Source organism: Entelurus aequoreus, linkage group LG21 (assembly GCF_033978785.1).
Source record: "Entelurus aequoreus isolate RoL-2023_Sb linkage group LG21, RoL_Eaeq_v1.1, whole genome shotgun sequence".
Classification (NCBI taxonomy): Eukaryota; Metazoa; Chordata; class Actinopteri; order Syngnathiformes; family Syngnathidae; genus Entelurus; species Entelurus aequoreus.
In genome coordinates this window covers 50,059,410-50,081,824 of record NC_084751.1, presented here as the reverse complement: position 1 = coordinate 50,081,824, position 22,415 = coordinate 50,059,410, and the positions used below count along the sequence as shown (strand labels likewise).

General features: G+C 37.1%; 1 protein-coding gene across 3 annotated transcripts in view; it reads right to left on the bottom strand.

Annotated features, from left to right (window-relative positions):
- The window catches only part of LOC133638809 (phospholipid phosphatase-related protein type 1-like), a 165,043-nt gene that overhangs the window by 52,992 nt on the left and 89,636 nt on the right, over positions 1-22,415 (bottom strand). For all 3 annotated transcript variants that reach the window (XM_062031783.1, XM_062031782.1, XM_062031784.1), the window contains exon 2: positions 303-402. In XM_062031783.1, coding sequence (XP_061887767.1) covers positions 303-362 — 60 coding nt within the window. In that variant the 5' untranslated portion in view covers positions 363-402. The remainder of the gene's footprint in view (positions 1-302; positions 403-22,415) is intronic.

Here is a 22,415-nt window from a genome sequence, read left to right as displayed (position 1 = left end):
GCCAATGAAAGTGAAAGGTCACTTGGGAAGAGGTCGGACCACACGTGTTTAAGGAGCGTGTGCAGGGAGGCATGAGGAGGTTTTAGGTGGCGAGCAGGAAAAAGAAGCGCCCTGAGACGTCCTCCTGATTAAAGCTGAGACGTCCTCCTGATTAAAGAGCTTCCTCTAACAAGGTAATTAAATATGGAGGAAGGCACACGCACTTTTACTCATCCCCACACTTCACGCTCCACTTCAGCATTTTAACATGCAGCACATAAAGTCATGTTGCTGAAGCTCAGACACAGAACACAAAAACTCACCTCTACGAAGATGAAACATGGGATGATGGAGTAACTGCGCAGGATGTGGTTGGACGCCATCTTGCCTCCCGCCAGGAGACTTCCCCTCTCAGGACTCACTCTGTCAAAGAACATTAGGAGTCATCATACAAGAGTGTCTTTCAGGTCAATAAGCAACTTCAACACACAACGAGTGTTTGAAGACAATGTCATTGAAAACATTTGTATGCACGTACAAGACTTCAAACATTTACTATGTCAGTATGTGGAATTAAATGATGGAATGGATTAAGTAAATAAATGAAAGAAAGAAGCAATATGATTCTGTCAAGACGGTGGCGAGGTTTGTTCTCCGGGGAAGCAATCAGACTATTCCGGACAAAGCGTGAAGGTAGGAACATATTTAATTATCTTCTCTCAAAAAGGTACAAAAAACGGAAAACAAGGCTGATCGCACTTGGAGTTAAAGTAAACAACTAGCATAAACTATGGCATAGCAAGAAACTGTGGCATGAAAAGAGCAATGACGCCAGGACGACTAACTGGCAAAGACAGGCTTGAATAATAGTCTCTTGATTAGAGCAGGTGCGTGTGCCGAACACATGAGGCAGGTGAAACTAATCAGTCGCCATGGAAACTAAAACAAACAAGGATGTACAAAAACAGGAACTAATGCAGTCTTAAAACTAACAGAAAATAACAAAAACATGATCCAGACCACAGATCGTGACAGATTCACTTTAAGTTCAAACTACAAATGTTTACAAAGTATACACAACAAGAATTATGATGAACATCTTGAACCCTTTTTTTTATTGAGACAAAGATTATTGATATATTTAATATGTGTTTGCTTACTAGGGTATATAATGTATCTACTATTTATTTATTCACTGTTCTGTACCAGAGAAGAAGGAAATGGGATAAAACTGCTATGTATGAAAAGGTGTAGGATGAAATAAACTCTGCTTCTTCCTACTCCTTTTGGGACGTGCTGCAATGAAAGAAGTGTAAATGTGTGCTGCATTACATTGTAATTACATGCATGTTCTACTGAAACTGAACACGACATTAGTGATGTGTGAATTATCACTACAGCCAATACCAGATCTGTACGTGCTAATATCCATTCTCAAGTCAAAATATCACAACTTTTGGCACTTTAGTTATTTGAGATAACCTAAATAATTACCACAAACACAAAGTAAACCAACTCAAATATCTTGTCTTATTGAAACGCGATAAATACTTTTTCTTCCACCTCACTGAGTACGTAACTTGCAAGCACAGTAGTATTTGTTTATTTACAAATACTAGAAATGAGTCACACAGTATTATAAAACATAAAGTGTTTGTATTATTGTATTGTAGGCTAATTGGAGACAATACATACAGAGTTGAGGTTTAGGGTTAGGGTTAACCCTAACCCTAACCCAACTTGTAGCTCAGCTACATTTAATGGAGAGTAACTTGTAGCTTAGCTACATTTAATGGAGAGTAACTTGTAGCTTAGCTACATTTAATGGAGAGTAACTTGTAGCTTAGTTACATTTAATGGAGAGTAACTTGTAGCTTAGTTACATTTAATGGAGAGTAACTTGTAGCTTAGCTTACTACATTTTCCAAGTAGCTTGCCCATCACTGCTACTTTTAAGTTGTCGATACACCCGAGCAACGCTTGCTCCAATCAGCAGATGTCCTGGTAACCTGATTCCGTAAGACAAGATATCTTCGACTGAAAGGGTCACCACCACAACCGTTCTATCAGGACAGGCAAGTTCCCCGGCACACCAGCTTCTCCTTGACAACATCTTGTCAATGTCATTGAGAGGTCAGTTGATCAATTCTATTGTTTAGATTTTGGAGAACTTTGCAAAAAGAGGATTCGAGAAAGTTAAGACAAAAGAAAGAAGCAAGCAGAGAGATACGGGAGAGGGAAAGGTAAGCCTCTGCCTAGGATGAGTTCCAGAGAAAATGGACTTGTACTTGGGATTAAACTACTGCCTGGATCATGTTTTCTTTACATTTAGGATTTCCTTACTTCTGTTTTTCAGCACCCGGGGTTGTGCTTCTTGGTTGCCATGGGTGCTGATTATTTTCACCTGCCTGTGATTAGTGGTCGGGACGCTCACCTGCTCCCGGTCACTAATCAGAGAGTTGTTTATTCCTGCCTCGCGCCACACTTGGTCTGGCTGTTATGTTACGTTTGATGATTCTTATTTATATACTAAACTTTTCATTGAGCTTTTCCATAGCTTCTCGTGCTATCGGCACACTTGTTCTATTTGTTGGTATTCTTCATGGATTTATGGAAAACAAATAATGTTCCTCCCTGCACACTGCTTCCGGTGGTCCGTCTGCATCTTAGGGAAATGATCCGTGCATGACCATGTGACCCATCTGTAACAGTACTTTGGTTTCCCTCCAATCGCTACATTTATTTACATCATTGTTATATTTAATTATAATCTACTGATTGCTGCTTGCAGAGACACATTGTTTGGTGTGTTAGAGACAAGGTCACATGACCAATCCAACATTAGTGAGGGTCAACAAATGGCACACACTGCAAAATGACGGCAGCACAACTCTTCAGTATTTAATTTAAAACAACTGGTAAGAAAAAAACATGCATGTCACGCGCTGTCGTCTTGTCAGTAGAAATGTTTACTTGACCTTTCAGCCAACAACAACTCTACTTCCAACTGGAGAAAACATGTTTAAGTCATGTTCTTTTTAGCTAACATTAGCTCTGTTATACTGACATAAGTGACTGTAAAATGTGCATCTGTAGTCCCATCCCTGTCTTTCTAACACACACACACACACACACACACACACACACACACACACACACACCTTCAACAATGGTTGTAGTGCAAGAACCATTAAAAAGAGCTACTATAAAAATGAGAAGTTACTGACCAGTTACTCAGTACTTGAGTAGTTCTTCCACTGAACACTTACTTACTTATTTGGTTGACTACTTGTTACTTTTACTTGAGTCACATGATTGTAAAATAACGGTACTCTTGAGTGCAAATGTTTGACAAGTCCACCCACCTGCTGGCTGACAAGCTGCCACCCAGCTGGGGGTCAACCACAGCCAAGGCAACGTAAAGTCAAAAAGCAATGAGTTTGTAATATAAAGTAATGTATAGTTCTAATTGATCTGTCAGTAGACTCCATATGGAAGCGATAAAAACTACAACATGGTTGACGGGGAGGAGATACTGTCGAAGTGGAGGCACGTAAATAAGACCTGAGGAAAGCAGCTTGATGAAGGTCTGTAAAACATCTTCTATACAACATTAGAGCAAAGAAGCACCATCACATGTCATGTGGACCACAAGGAAGTGTTCCATACAATACTACACCACCTGCTTCACCCTGGAGAAGATAGCATGTCCTCAGGGAACATGGAGAAGATAGCATGTCCTGGAGAAGATAGTATGTCTTCAGGGAACATGGAGAAGATAGTATGTCTTCAGGAAACATGGAGAAGATAGTATGTCCTGGAGAAGATAGCATGTCCTCAGGGAACATGGAGAAGATAGTATGTCCTGGAGAAGATAGTATGTCTTCAGGGAACATGGAGAAGATAGTATGTCCTGGAGAAGATAGTATGTCCTCAGGGAACATGTAGAAGATAGTATGTCCTGGAGAAGATAGCATGTCCTCAGGGAACATGGAGAAGATAGTATGTCCTCATGGAACATGGAGAAGATAGTATGTCCTCATGGAACATGGAGAAGATAGTATGTCTTCAGGGAACATGGAGAAGATAGTATGTCCTGGAGAAGATAGTATGTCCTCAGGGAACATGGAGAAGATAGCATGTCCTCAGGGAACATGGAGAAGATAGTATGTCCTCAGGGAACATGGAGAAGATAGTATGTCCTGGAGAAGATAGCATGTCCTCAAGGAACATGGAGAAGATAGTATGTCCTGGAGAAGATAGTATGTCTTCAGGGAACATGGAGAAGATAGTATGTCTTCAGGGAACATGGAGAAGATAGTATGTCCTGGAGAAGATAGTATGTCCTCAGGGAATATGGAGAAGATAGCATGTCCTCAGGGAACATGGAGAAGATAGTATGTCCTCAGGGAACATGGAGAAGATAGTATGTCCTGGAGAAGATAGTATGTCCTCAGGGAACATGGAGAAGATAGTATGTCCTGGAGAAGATAGTATGTCCTCAGGGAACATGGAGAAGATAGTATGTCCTGGAGAAGATAGTATGTCCTCAGGGAACATGGAGAAGATAGTATGACCTGGAGAAGATAGTATGTCCTCAGGGAACATGGAGAAGATAGTATGTCCTCAGGGAACATGGAGAAGATAGTATGTCCTGGAGAAGATAGTATGTCCTCAGGGAACATAGAGAAGATAGTATGTCCTGGAGAAGATAGTATGTCCTGGAGAAGATAGTATGTCCTCAGGGAACATGGAGAAGATAGTATGTCCTCAGGGAACATGGAGAAGATAGTATGTCCTCAGGGAACATGGAGAAGATAGTATGTCCTGGAGAAGATAGTATGTCCTCAGGGAACATGGAGAAGATAGTATGTCCTCAGGGAACATGGAGAAGATAGTATGTCCTCAGGGAACATGGAGAAGATAGTATGTCCCGGAGAAGATAGTATGTCCTCAGGGAACATGGAGAAGATAGTATGTCCTGAAGAAGATAGTATGTCCTCAGGGAACATGGAGAAGATAGCATGTCCTGGAGAAGATAGCATGTCCTCAGGGAACATGGAGAAGATAGTATGTCCTCAGGGAACATGGAGAAGATAGTATGTCCTGGAGAAGATAGTATGTCCTCAGGGAACATGGAGAAGATAGTATGACCTGGAGAAGATAGTATGTCCTCAGGGAACATGGAGAAGATAGTATGTCCTCAGGGAACATGGAGAAGATAGTATGTCCTCAGGGAACATGGAGAAGATAGTATGTCCTGGAGAAGATAGTATGTCCTCAGGGAACATGGAGAAGATAGTATGTCCTGGAGAAGATAGTATGTCCTGGAGAAGATAGTATGTCCTCAGGGAACATGGAGAAGATAGTATGTCCTGGAGAAGATAGTATGTCCTCAGGGAACATGGAGAAGATAGTATGTCCTCAGGGAACATGGAGAAGATAGTATGTCCTCAGGGAACATGGAGAAGATAGCATGTCCTCAGGGAACATGGAGAAGATAGTATGTCCTGGAGAAGATAGTATGTCCTCAGGGAACATGGAGAAGATAGTATGTCCTGGAGAAGATAGCATGTCCTCAGGGAACATGGAGAAGATAGTATGTCCTCAGGGAACATGGAGAAGATAGTATGTCCTGGAGAAGATAGTATGTCCTCAGGGAACATGGAGAAGATAGTATGTCCTGGAGAAGATAGTATGTCCTCAGGGAACATGGAGAAGATAGTATGTCCTGGAGAAGATAGTATGTCCTCAGGGAACATGGAGAAGATAGTATGTCCTGGAGAAGATAGTATGTCCTCAGGGAACATGGAGAAGATAGTATGTCCTGGAGAAGATAGTATGTCCTCAGGGAACATGGAGAAGATAGTATGTCCTCAGGGAACATGGAGCTGTAAAGTGACAACACATTATCATGCATGCTGAGTTGGTTAAGAAGACAAAGATGACCTTGAAAAGGCCAAGCAAACATCTGTTGGCTGACATGTTTCTCCTGGCTTTCAGTGCACAAAAGAACAAACAGAGCAGCTCAAACGTCTTTTCAGTCCAGCTCATTTCCTTCTGGGGAATGTGAAAAGTTCCCAGGGACAGCTGGGAGATGTCAGGCCTGAGGTCAGCTCCTGGGTCACCTCTCACTGGGACCACCAGGCAATCCCCCTCAGATGGTGGGGGAGAACTTCATGTCTGCAGCAAACAGTCTGAGGAACTTAAGCTGCTCACACAACTTCTATGACACTCAGCACTGGGAACTAGACACTATCAAGTATTATTATCTCTGACACTCAGCACTGGGAACTAGACACACTATCAAGTATTATTATCTCTGACACTCAGCACTGGGAACTAGACACTATCAAGTATTATTATCTCTGACACTCAGCACTGGGAACTAGACACTATCAAGTATTATTATCTCTGACACTCAGCACTGGGAACTAGACACTATCAAGTATTATTATCTCTGACACTCAGCACTGGGAACTAGACACTATCAAGTATTATTATCTCTGACACTCAGCACTGGGAACTAGACACTATCAAGTATTATTATCTCTGACACTCAGCACTGGGAACTAGACACTATCAAGTATTATTATCTCTGACACTCAGCACTGGGAACTAGACACACTATCAAGTATTATTATCTCTGACACTCAGCACTGGGAACTAGACACTATCAAGTATTATTATCTATGACACTCAGCACTGGGAACTAGACACTATCAAGTATTATTATCTATGACACTCAGCACTGGGAACTAGACACTATCAAGTATTATTATCTCTGACACTCAGCACTGGGAACTAGACACTATCAAGTATTATTATCTCTGACACTCAGCACTGGGAACTAGACACTATCAAGTATTATTATCTCTGACACTCAGCACTGGGAACTAGACACTATCAAGTATTATTATCCATGACACTCAGCACTGGGAACTAGACACTATCAAGTATTATTATCCATGACACTCAGCACTGGGAACTAGACACTATCAAGTATTATTATCTCTGACACTCAGCACTGGGAACTAGACACTATCAAGTATTATTATCCATGACACTCAGCACTGGGAACTAGACACTATCAAGTATTATTATCTCTGACACTCAGCACTGGGAACTAGACACTATCAAGTATTATTATCTCTGACACTCAGCACTGGGAACTAGACACTATCAAGTATTATTATCTATGACACTCAGCACTGGGAACTAGACACTATCAAGTATTATTATCTATGACACTCAGCACTGGGAACTAGACACTATCAAGTATTATTATCTCTGACACTCAGCACTGGGAACTAGACACTATCAAGTATTATTATCTCTGACACTCAGCACTGGGAACTAGACGCACTATCAAGTATTATTATCTCTGACACTCAGCACTGGGAACTAGACACACTATCAAGTATTATTATCCATGACACTCAGCACTGGGAACTAGACACTATCAAGTATTATTATCTCTGACACTCAGCACTGGGAACTAGACACACTATCAAGTATTATTATCCATGACACTCAGCACTGGGAACTAGACACTATCAAGTATTATTATCTCTGACACTCAGCACTGGGAACTAGACACTATCAAGTATTATTATCTCTGACACTCAGCACTGGGAACTAGACACACTATCAAGTATTATTATCTCTGTCACTCAGCACTGGGAACTAGACACTATCAAGTATTATTATCTCTGACACTCAGCACTGGGAACTAGACACTATCAAGTATTATTATCTCTGACACTCAGCACTGGGAACTAGACACTATCAAGTATTATTATCTCTGACACTCAGCACTGGGAACTAGACACTATCAAGTATAATTATCTCTGACACTCAGCACTGGGAACTAGACACTATCAAGTATTATTATCTCTGACACTCAGCACTGGGAACTAGACACTATCAAGTATTATTATCTCTGACACTCAGCACTGGGAACTAGACACTATCAAGTATTATTATCTCTGACACTCAGCACTGGGAACTAGACACTATCAAGTATTATTATCTCTGACACTCAGCACTGGGAACTAGACACTATCAAGTATTATTATCTCTGACACTCAGCACTGGGAAATAGACACTATCAAGTATTATTATCTCTGACACTCAGCACTGGGAACTAGACACTATCAAGTATTATTATCTCTGACACTCAGCACTGGGAACTAGACACTATCAAGTATTATTATCTCTGACACTCAGCACTGGGAACTAGACACTATCAAGTATTATTATCTCTGACACTCAGCACTGGGAACTAGACACTATCAAGTATTATTATCTCTGACACTCAGCACTGGGAACTAGACACTATCAAGTATTATTATCTCTGACACTCAGCACTGGGAACTAGACACTATCAAGTATTATTATCCATGACACTCAGCACTGGGAACTAGACACTATCAAGTATTATTATCTCTGACACTCAGCACTGGGAACTAGACACTATCAAGTATTATTATCTCTGACACTCAGCACTGGGAACTAGACACTATCAAGTATTATTATCTATGACACTCAGCACTGGGAACTAGACACTATCAAGTATTATTATCTATGACACTCAGCACTGGGAACTAGACACTATCAAGTATTATTATCTCTGACACTCAGCACTGGGAACTAGACACTATCAAGTATTATTATCTATGACACTCAGCACTGGGAACTAGACACTATCAAGTATTATTATCTCTGACACTCAGCACTGGGAACTAGACACTATCAAGTATTATTATCTATGACACTCAGCACTGGGAACTAGACACTATCAAGTATTATTATCTCTGACACTCAGCACTGGGAACTAGACACTATCAAGTATTATTATCTCTGACACTCAGCACTGGGAACTAGACGCACTATCAAGTATTATTATCTCTGACACTCAGCACTGGGAACTAGACACACTATCAAGTATTATTATCCATGACACTCAGCACTGGGAACTAGACACTATCAAGTATTATTATCTCTGACACTCAGCACTGGGAACTAGACACACTATCAAGTATTATTATCCATGACACTCAGCACTGGGAACTAGACACTATCAAGTATTATTATCTCTGACACTCAGCACTGGGAACTAGACACTATCAAGTATTATTATCTCTGACACTCAGCACTGGGAACTAGACACTATCAAGTATTATTATCTCTGACACTCAGCACTGGGAACTAGACACTATCAAGTATTATTATCTCTGACACTCAGCACTGGGAACTAGACACTATCAAGTATAATTATCTCTGACACTCAGCACTGGGAACTAGACACTATCAAGTATTATTATCTCTGACACTCAGCACTGGGAACTAGACACACTATCAAGTATTATTATCTCTGACACTCAGCACTGGGAACTAGACACTATCAAGTATTATTATCTCTGACACTCAGCACTGGGAACTAGACACACTATCAAGTATTATTATCTCTGACACTCAGCACTGGGAACTAGACACTATCAAGTATTATTATCTCTGACACTCAGCACTGGGAACTAGACACACTATCAAGTATTATTATCTCTGACACTCAGCACTGGGAACTAGACACTATCAAGTATTATTATCTCTGACACTCAGCACTGGGAACTAGACACACTATCAAGTATTATTATCTCTGACACTCAGCACTGGGAACTAGACACACTATCAAGTATTATTATCTCTGACACTCAGCACTGGGAACTAGACACTATCAAGTATTATTATCTCTGACACTCAGCACTGGGAACTAGACACTATCAAGTATAATTATCTCTGACACTCAGCACTGGGAACTAGACACTATCAAGTATTATTATCTCTGACACTCAGCACTGGGAACTAGACACACTATCAAGTATTATTATCTCTGACACTCAGCACTGGGAACTAGACACTATCAAGTATTATTATCTCTGACACTCAGCACTGGGAACTAGACACACTATCAAGTATTATTATCTCTGACACTCAGCACTGGGAACTAGACACTATCAAGTATTATTATCTCTGACACTCAGCACTGGGAACTAGACACACTATCAAGTATTATTATCTCTGACACTCAGCACTGGGAACTAGACACTATCAAGTATTATTATCTCTGACACTCAGCACTGGGAACTAGACACTATCAAGTATTATTATCTCTGACACTCAGCACTGGGAACTAGACACACTATCAAGTATTATTATCTCTGACACTCAGCACTGGGAACTAGACACTATCAAGTATTATTATCTCTGACACTCAGCGCTGGGAACTAGACACAGGCTGATATCAAGTACAATTATCAGAATCACCAGATACCTTCCATGAGAGATAGTCATATGGTCAGAAGCTGCTTCTTTTTTCCTATGTTTTGAACCCTACGGCTTACAAAAACGGTGCAGCTAATTTCTAGATTTTTCTTTGACGACCATAATGTCTAACTTTAAAAAAAAAAAAAAAAATACAAGCAAATACACTGAAAATGTGTGTTATTGTTTGTGCTATGTCGCCATCTTTTGGACTAGTTTGCTCACTGTAAGTGCTGCAGTGTCCTTTCATTTAGTCCTTACAACCGGAAGTAGAAGTGCCGTTCAGTCTTCTAGTCGTCCATAGCGTTTCTACTCGCATGGATTCTCCATTCACCATTCCAAGCAACGTTTGTAAGTTTTACAATATAACTACAACATGCATGTTAACGCTATGTAATTAAACTAGCGTTGCTAGCATTAGCAAATATGCTAACACTTTTACAAGTGTCTGTGCTAGTATTATTAGCTTACAATGGCACTTTTTGAATTGTTTCAATTTCGTAAATTCACCGAAACGTCACGGTGGAGTTATTGGGTCTGTTTAGCTGATTGGAGAGCTAGCTTGTGCAGCTAGTGGGTCCATGACCATGACTTCTGTTTTGTTTGACCAGCCGTTTTACTGCTGTGTGACAGGCACTTCTTGGAAACAATTGAGGCAAAAAACAGATGCAGAATATTTCCTAGATGTATATATCTGCGGCTAATAGTGCAGTGCTTCTAAAGTTTGGTGGGTGCGACTTAGATACTGGAGTGTTATATAGCCTGGAAAATATGTTTTATATATATATATATATATATATATATATATATATATATATATATATATATATATATATATATATATATATATATATATATATATATATATATATATATATATATATATATATATATATATATATATATGTATGTGTATGTGTGGGAAAAAATCACAAGACTATTTCATCTCTACAGGCCTGTTTCATGAGGGGTTTCCTCAATCCTCATATATAGGGAGATATTGCATGTACAACCATGTTTACATTATACATCATATCAGAGCACACTTACATCAAGTAGAATGTTTTGGTAATTGTCTGACTACATACTCAAAAAGTGTCATCCCCCATAGCCACAAACTGTACAGGTGACTTTGTCAAAGAATGCAGAACACACAACAATTAGATGATGATGATGATGATGATGATGAAGTATCTCTCCGTCACTCTCACAACTGTCAGCAACATCTGCTGATGTCAGGATAGCAAACACCCGGAGTTACAGAACATGAAATTGCTTCATAAACAAGAAGATGACGTCATGGTTGTGTGGCCACCCAATCAAGAGTTCTTCATCTGGAACCAAGCCATAGTTTTCCACACCATCTCCCACCTCACTAAAACAGCGAGCATCCTCCTCAAATGACATGTAAATTAAATCTCTGGCTGCAAATCCTCCAAAAATGCTGTGGCGAGACATTCATTGGATTTGTCTGAGCGCACTTCAAGTGTGTAATGGGCCTCTGGTGGCTCAGTGTCTGCTCGTATGATAGCAGCTGGGAAGTCGCTCTGGAAATGTTGCAATCTCCTTGGAATTCAATTGATAAAATATTCAAGAAATTCAAGTCATATTGACTAGAAAGTTGTGATTTGTAATTCTGTGCATTTGAATGTGATTGGAAAATGCCTAATTAGAGAGTAATTACAATATGGCTGCAGATATCACAATCAGAATGAGCTTCCTTGGCCAACACTGATTATTTCCATTGATTCATGCGTCTTGAAGGGAACAGAGTTGAAATAAACATTCATTATTTCTGATGACCATTTTGTTCTTTCTTCTTACAAATGCACATTGTTGGAATTAAAACACTTTTTGTGTCTTTTTACGCATTGAAATCAGAAAGGATGCACATTTCCAGAAGTCCGCACATACGCAGATTTTTATTTTTTTACCGCCTGGTTTGCTTGTTTGTTTATTTTTTCTCGATGATCACTTTCTGCTGGTGTTTTGTTTTGTTTATATTTGCCAGGTCAAATTATTAATCTATTAATTATTGGTCGACTTCAAAGTAATGCACTTTCCGGTACAATTTCTGACATTTTGATTCGCCGAAAGTTTTATGGATTACAAATACTGCATACTAGGGATGTCCCGATCCAGGTTTTTGCACTTCCGATCCGATACTGATACTGACCGATACCGATACTGACCGATACTGGCCTATCCGAGCATGTATTCAAGTTTAAAGTTATTTAGCCTACTTAGTTGTCAGAATCATGTTGAAAAGGGTTTTAGTACTCTTGATAAGAACTAGCCAGCTGAATTAGGGGAGTTTGAATAATACACAATGGTTGGTAACAAGAAACTGACCTGTTTATTCAAGGATAAACAGAAAATAGACCAAATGATACATAACAAACAGAAATAGCATCATTGAACTAGGGCTGGGCGATATGGCCTTTTTTTAATATTGCGATATTTTAAGGCCATATTGCGATACACGATATATATCTCGATATTTTGCCTTAGCCTTGAATGAACACTTGATGCATCTAATCACAGCAGTATGATGATTCTATGTGTTTTGATTGATTGATTGAGACTTTTATTAGTAGGTTGCACAGTGAAGTACATATTCCGTACAATTGACCACTAAATGGTAACACCCCAATAAGTTGTTCAACTTGTTTAAGTCGGGGTCCACTTAAATTGATTCATGATACAGATATATACTATCAGATATATACTATCATCATAATACAGTCATCACACAAGATAATCACATTGAATTATTTACATGATTTATAATCCGGGGTGTGGAGGGGGGCGCCGGATGTAAGTGTCAAAAAGACAGCCAAAAGAGTTTGATATGAGAATAAATGTAAAGTTAAAATATAGGGTAGAAATGCACCCATTTGCAGGAAATGTAGTCTTGATTTTCAAAATTATCTTTCAAGGCTTGCATGTCTACATTCAAACATTCTTCTTCATACTGCATTAATATATGCTACTTTTAAACTTTCATGCAGAGAAGGAAATCACAACTAAAAAAATCACTCATTTTTTCATACGGTGTTGATGTGGAAATTTTTGCCTCATCATTTTGATGGTGTGGGCGTGTGGCACCGAATGGAGATAAGCGTCTCCACAGACGTTACAATATTTGAACAGTGATGACGAAAACTGTTTTCTCTGTCGTGTCTGTGTGTCGAAAATTGTTATGCGCTTATTATTTGATTTGATTTTGTGCGTGGCATATAATTGCTATGCGCAGAGGACGCTTGAGCAGTGCGCAATTGCACAGGCGCGCACCTTAGAGGGAACGTTGCTCGCACGGCTGCGCTAGCATCACAGCTAACGTTAGCCATGCTGCTACCTCTCTGCTCGGGGAGGGCGTATAAGTATGTGACGTATGACGTGACAGTATGTGACGTGTGTAAGAAGGTGCGCTTGCTGTCTGTGAGAGGGAGAGAAGAGCCTGTGGTGTAATGCCAGCAGCTGAAAGCAACTGTGTGAGAATCCACAGACCTGTGGATGTGTTGAAGGTGTGCTGGAAAATGCGGAACGGAAATTAGGGAGCGGCAGAAAAGTGGAATATATTATTTAAATCGGTGCCGGACCGGAGTTTTTTTTTTAACTGGATCTGGATCGGCATTTTCCCATGCCTTGCCGATACGCATTTTTTGGCAAATATCGGTGGCCGATCCGATCCAAATATCGGATCGGGACATCCCTAACATATATATGGTGTATCGTGACATGGACTAAACATATCCACATATATATGGTGTATCGTGACTTGGACTAAACATATCCACATATATATGGTGTATGGTGACATGGACTAAACATATCCACATATATATGGTGTATCGTGACATGGACTAAACATATCCACATATATATGGTGTATGGTGACATGGACTAAACATATCCACATATATATGGTGTATGGTGACATGGACTAAACATATCCACATATATATGGTGTATCGTGACATGGACTAAACATATCCACATATATATGGTGTATCGTGACATGGACTAAACATATCCACATATATATGGTGTATCGTGACATGGACTAAACATATCCACATATATATGGTGTATGGTGACATGGACTAAACATATCCACATATATATGGTGTATCGTGACATGGACTAAACATATCCACATATATATGGTGTATGGTGACATGGACTAAACATATCCACATATATATGGTGTATGGTGACATGGACTAAACATATCCACATATATATGGTGTATGGTGACATGGACTAAACATATCCACATATATATGGTGTATGGTGACATGGACTAAACATATCCACATATATATGGTGTATGGTGACATGGACTAAACATATCCACATATATATGGTGTATCGTGACATGGACTAAACATATCCACATATATATGGTGTATCGTGACATGGACTAAACATATCCACATATATATGGTGTATCGTGACATGGACTAAACATATCCACATATATATGGTGTATCGTGACATGGACTAAACATATCCACATATATAAGGTGTATCGTGACATGGACTAAACATATCCACATATATATGGTGTATGGTGACATGGACTAAACATATCCACATATATATGGTGTATCGTGACATGGACTAAACATATCCACATATATATGGTGTATCGTGACATGGACTAAACATATCCACATATATATGGTGTATGGTGACATGGACTAAACATATCCACATATATATGGTGTATGGTGACATGGACTAAACATATCCACATATATATGGTGTATCGTGACATGGACTAAACATATCCACATATATATGGTGTATCGTGACATGGACTAAACATATCCACATATATATGGTGTATCGTGACATGGACTAAACATATCCACATATATATGGTGTATCGTGACATGGACTAAACATATCCACATATATATGGTGTATGGTGACATGGACTAAACATATCCACATATATATGGTGTATGGTGACATGGACTAAACATATCCACATATATATGGTTTATCATGACATGGACTAAACATATCCACATATATATGGTGTATCGTGACATGGACTAAACATATCCACATATATATGGTGTATCGTGACATGGACTAAACATATCCACATATATATGGTGTATCGTGACATGGACTAAACATATCCACATATATATGGTGTATGGTGACATGGACTAAACATATCCACATATATATGGTGTATCGTGACATGGCCTAAACATATCCACATATATATGTTGTATGGTGACATGGACTAAACATATCCACATATATATGGTGTATGGTGACATGGCCTAAACATATCCACATATATATGGTGTATGGTGACATGGACTAAACACATCCACATATTAATAAAAGGCCATATCGCCCAGCCCTAGCTCTAAGTATAGAACCCTGACTCTGTTCTAAGAGATCACAGCTAGTAAGTTCATTGTGCACAATTGAATAACTTTGTTGCTCAGACAACAATGTGTCCATCTTAGTTAAGATTGGGGTTTGCTGTTTATTATTGGGGAATTACATTCATGTATTTTGTTTTCATGTTAGCATTTAAGCTATGAGTTCATCAAAGTGCATTTATCAATCACGGTTTTTGATTAATTTCAATTTGAAACGGTTATAACTGTGGCAAGTTTTAACATTATTAGCGTACATCCTTACATCCCTCGCCATCAAACCTCTTTTCTTTCAACAAAAAATACCACAAAAACATGACCTTGACTATTTGCCTGAAGATATGTTTTGTAAATACAGCAGAAGTAAATAATACACACACATCATATAAATAAGCATTAGTGCTGCAGCTCTCATCCAAGAGCCCTAATTTAGGCCATTTGCGGCGAGCTTAAAAACGGGAGTGACTTTAACGAGTTGAGACAAGACAATTGAAGCAGGAAGTGGATGTTACTAAAATAATGTCCCTCTCCACTATCATCTCATTATTTCACAGCAAATTATCTTTCATTTTATTCCAGGGTTCATCTGAGGTGAAAACATCTTTTCCTCCTCCCGTTTGTACTGCGTTTCTACTTCAATACTTGGCAGTGGAGCCTTCAAAGTCGTAGAACTAGATAGCCTCGTAAAATGAAGGTTGTAAAGTCGTCACTACAGCGACCGTCCAATAAGTCACTTTTTACCTTTCTTTGGCTTATTGGGGCTTTTTTATTCCAAAAAAAGGACCAATCTCATTCAAGCATGTGAAGATAGAACTTACTGACGGTTCAAATTCAATTTATATCAAAGTTAAAAATTAGTCTTATTCCTTTTAGTAGGGTTGAACCATTTTGGGAAAGATCCTAAACGTTATTGTTTTTCCTTAATATTGCCATTTAATATGCAAGCAGTTTAATCTGTATTATAATAGACAATATCAGATGCATTATACATAAATGGTTCTTATTAATAATACAATTGTGAATGTTCTAGAAACTTTGACTTGTGGTACTAACATAGGTTTGTAAGATAACTTAAATAAGTGTGGTACTAACATAGGTTTGTAAGATGACAACAACTTAAATAAGTGTGGTACTAACATAGGTTTGTAAGATGACAACAACTTAAATAAGTGTGGTACTAACATAGGTTTGTAAGATGACAACAACTTAAATAAGTGTGGTACTAACATAGGTTTGTAAGATGACAACAACTTAAATAAGTGTGGTACTAACATAGGTTTGTAAGATGACAACAACTTAAATAAGTGTGGTACTAACATAGGTTTGTAAGATGACAACAACTTAAATAAGTGTGGTACTAACATAGGTTTGTAAGATGACAACAACTTCAATAAGTGTGGTACTAACATAGGTTTGTAAGATGACAACAACTTAAATAAGTGTGGTACTAACATAGGTTTGTAAGATGACAACAACATAAATAAGTGTGGTACTAACATAGGTTTGTAAGATGACAACAACTTAAATAAGTGTGGTACTAACATAGGTTTGTAAGATGACAACAACTTCAATAAGTGTGGTACTAACATAGGTTTGTAAGATGACAACAACTTCAATAAGTGTGGTACTAACATAGGTTTGTAAGATGACAACAACATAAATAAGTGTGGTACTAACATAGGTTTGTAAGATGACAACAACTTAAATAAGTGTGGTACTAACATAGGTTTGTAAGATGACAACAACTTAAATAAGTGTGGTACTAACATAGGTTTGTAAGATGACAACAACTTAAATAAGTGTGGTACTAACATAGGTTTGTAAGATGACAACAACTTAAATAAGTGTGGTACTAACATAGGTTTGTAAGATGACAACAACATAAATAAGTGTGGTACTAACATAGGTTTGTAAGATGACAACAACTTAAATAAGTGTGGTACTAACATAGGTTTGTAAGATGACAACAACTTCAATAAGTGTGGTACTAACATAGGTTTGTAAGATGACAACAACTTCAATAAGTGTGGTACTAACATAGGTTTGTAAGATGACAACAACATAAATAAGTGTGGTACTAACATAGGTTTGTAAGATGACAACAACTTAAATAAGTGTGGTACTAACATAGGTTTGTAAGATGACAACAACTTAAATAAGTGTGGTACTAACATAGGTTTGTAAGATGACAACAACTTAAATAAGTGTGGTACTAACATAGGTTTGTAAGATGACAACAACTTAAATAAGTGTGGTACTAACATAGGTTTGTAAGATGACAACAACTTCAATAAGTGTGGTACTAACATAGGTTTGTAAGATGACAACAACTTAAATAAGTGTTGTACTAACATAGGTTTGTAAGATGACAACAACTTCAATAAGTGTGGTACTAACATAGGTTTGTAAGATGACAACAACTTAAATAAGTGTGGTACTAACATAGGTTTGTAAGATGACAACAACATAAATAAGTGTGGTACTAACATAGGTTTGTAAGATGACAACAACTTAAATAAGTGTGGTACTAACATAGGTTTGTAAGATGACAACAACTTAAATAAGTGTGGTACTAACATAGGTTTGTAAGATGACAACAACTTCAATAAGTGTGGTACTAACATAGGTTTGTAAGATGACAACAACTTAAATAAGTGTGGTACTAACATAGGTTTGTAAGATGACAACAACTTAAATAAGTGTGGTACTAACATAGGTTTGTAAGATGACAACAACTTAAATAAGTGTGGTACTAACATAGGTTTGTAAGATGACAACAACATAAATAAGTGTGGTACTAACATAGGTTTGTAAGATGACAACAACTTAAATAAGTGTGGTACTAACATAGGTTTGTAAGATAACAACTTAAATAAGTGTGGTACTAACATAGGTTTGTAAGATAACAACAACTTAAATACGTGTGGTACTAACATAGGTTTGTAAGATAACAACTTAAATAAGTGTGGTATTAACATAGGTGTGTAAGATAACAACAACTTAAATACGTGTGGTACTAACATAGGTTTGTAAGATAACAACTTAAATAAGTGTGGTACTAACATAGGTTTGTAAGATGACAACAACTTAAATAAGTGTGGTACTAACATAGGTTTGTAAGATGACAACAACTTAATAAGTGTGGTACTAACATAGGTTTGTAAGATGACAACAACTTAAATAAGTGTGGTACTAACATAGGTTTGTAAGATGACAACAACATAAATAAGTGTGGTACTAACATAGGTTTGTAAGATGACAACAACTTAAATAAGTATGGTACTAACATAGGTTTGTAAGATGACAACAACATAAATAAGTGTGGTACTAACATAGGTTTGTAAGATGACAACAACTTAAATAAGTGTGGTACTAACATAGGTTTGTAAGATAACAACTTAAATAAGTGTGGTACTAACATAGGTTTGTAAGATAACAACAACTTAAATACGTGTGGTACTAACATAGGTTTGTAAGATAACAACTTAAATAAGTGTGGTATTAACATAGGTTTGTAAGATGACAACAACTTAAATAAGTGTGGTACTAACATAGGTTTGTAAGATGACAACAACTTAAATAAGTGTGGTACTAACATAGGTTTGTAAGATGACAACAACATAAGTAAGTGTGGTACTAACATAGGTTTGTAAGATGACAACAACTTCAATAAGTGTGGTACTAACATAGGTTTGTAAGATAACAACTTAAATAAGTGTGGTACTAACATAGGTTTGTAAGATAACAACTTAAATAAGTGTGGTACTAACAGGTTTGTAAGATGACAACAACTTAAATAAGTGTGGTACTAACATAGATTTGTAAGATGACAACAACTTAAATAAGTGTGGTACTAACATAGGTTTGTAAGATGACAACAACATAATTAAGTGTGGTACTAACATAGGTTTGTAAGATGACAACAACATAAATAAGTGTGGTACTAACATAGGTTTGTAAGATGACAACAACTTAAATAAGTATGGTACTAACATAGGTTTGTAAGATGACAACAACATAAATAAGTGTGGTACTAACATAGGTTTGTAAGATGACAACAACTTAAATAAGTGTGGTACTAACATAGGTTTGTAAGATAACAACTTAAATAAGTGTGGTACTAACATAGGTTTGTAAGATAACAACAACTTAAATACGTGTGGTACTAACATAGGTTTGTAAGATAACAACTTAAATAAGTGTGGTATTAACATAGGTTTGTAAGATGACAACAACTTAAATAAGTGTGGTACTAACATAGGTTTGTAAGATGACAACAACTTAAATAAGTGTGGTACTAACATAAGTTTGTAAGATGACAACAACATAAGTAAGTGTGGTACTAACATAGGTTTGTAAGATGACAACAACTTCAATAAGTGTGGTACTAACATAGGTTTGTAAGATAACAACTTAAATAAGTGTGGTACTAACATAGGTTTGTAAGATAACAACTTAAATAAGTGTGGTACTAACAGGTTTGTAAGATGACAACAACTTAAATAAGTGTGGTACTAACATAGGTTTGTAAGATGACAACAACTTAAATAAGTGTGGTACTAACATAGGTTTGTAAGATGACAACAACATAAATAAGTGTGGTACTAACATAGGTTTGTAAGATGACAACAACATAAATAAGTGTGGTAATAACATAGGTTTGTAAGATGACAACAACTTAAATAAGTGTGGTACTAACATAGGTTTGTAAGATAACAACTTAAATAAGTGTGGTACTAACATAGGTTTGTAAGATGACAACAACGTAAATAAGTGTGGTACTAACATAGGTTTGTAAGATGACAACAACATAAATAAGTGTGGTACTAACATAGGTTTGTAAGATGACAACAACATAAATAAGTGTGGTACTAACATAGGTTTGTAAGATGACAACAACATAAATAAGTGTGGTACTAACATAGGTTTTTAAGATGACAACAACTTAAATAAGTGTGGTACTAACATAGGTTTGTAAGATGACAACAACATAAATAAGTGTGGTACTAACATAGGTTTTTAAGATGACAACAACTTCAATAAGTGTGGTACTAACATAGGTTTGTAAGATGACAACAACTTAAATAAGTGTGGTACTAACATAGGTTTGTAAGATGACAACAACTTAAATAAGTGTGGTACTAACATAGGTTTGTAAGATGACAACAACTTCAATAAGTGTGGTACTAACATAGGTTTGTAAGATGACAACAACTTAAATAAGTGTGGTACTAACATAGGTTTGTAAGATGACAACAACATAAATAAGTGTGGTACTAACATAGGTTTGTAAGATGACAACAACTTAAATAAGTGTGGTACTAACATAGGTTTGTAAGATGACAACAACTTAAATAAGTGTGGTACTAACATAGGTTTGTAAGATGACAACAACTTCAATAAGTGTGGTACTAACATAAGTTTGTAAGATGACAACAACTTAAATAAGTGTGGTACTAACATAGGTTTGTAAGATGACAACAACTTAAATAAGTGTGGTACTAACATAGGTTTGTAAGATGACAACAACTTAAATAAGTATGGTACTAACATAGGTTTGTAAGATGACAACAACATAAATAAGTGTGGTACTAACATAGGTTTGTAAGATGACAACAACTTAAATAAGTGTGGTACTAACATAGGTTTGTAAGATAACAACTTAAATAAGTGTGGTACTAACATAGGTTTGTAAGATAACAACAACTTAAATACGTGTGGTACTAACATAGGTTTGTAAGACAACAACTTAAATAAGTGTGGTATTAACATAGGTTTGTAAGATAACAACAACTTAAATACGTGTGGTACTAACATAGGTTTGTAAGATAACAACTTAAATAAGTGTGGTACTAACATAGGTTTGTAAGATGACAACAACTTAAATAAGTGTGGTACTAACATAGGTTTGTAAGATGACAACAACTTAAATAAGTGTGGTACTAACATAGGTTTGTAAGATGACAACAACTTAAATAAGTGTGGTACTAACATAGGTTTGTAAGATGACAACAACTTAAATAAGTGTGGTACTAACATAGGTTTGTAAGATGACAACAACTTAAATAAGTGTGGTACTAACATAGGTTTGTAAGATGACAACAACATAAATAAGTGTGGTACTAACATAGGTTTGTAAGATGACAACAACTTAAATAAGTATGGTACTAACATAGGTTTGTAAGATGACAACAACATAAATAAGTGTGGTACTAACATAGGTTTGTAAGATGACAACAACTTAAATAAGTGTGGTACTAACATAGGTTTGTAAGATAACAACTTAAATAAGTGTGGTACTAACATAGGTTTGTAAGATAACAACAACTTAAATACGTGTGGTACTAACATAGGTTTGTAAGATAACAACTTAAATAAGTGTGGTATTAACATAGGTTTGTAAGATGACAACAACTTAAATAAGTGTGGTACTAACATAGGTTTGTAAGATGACAACAACTTAAATAAGTGTGGTACTAACATAGGTTTGTAAGATGACAACAACTTAAATAAGTGTGGTACTAACATAGGTTTGTAAGATGACAACAACTTCAATAAGTGTGGTACTAACATAGGTTTGTAAGATGACACCAACTTAAATAAGTGTGGTACTAACATAGGTTTGTAAGATAACAACTTCAATAAGTGTGGTACTAACATAGGTTTGTAAGATGACAACAACTTAAATAAAAGTGGTACTAA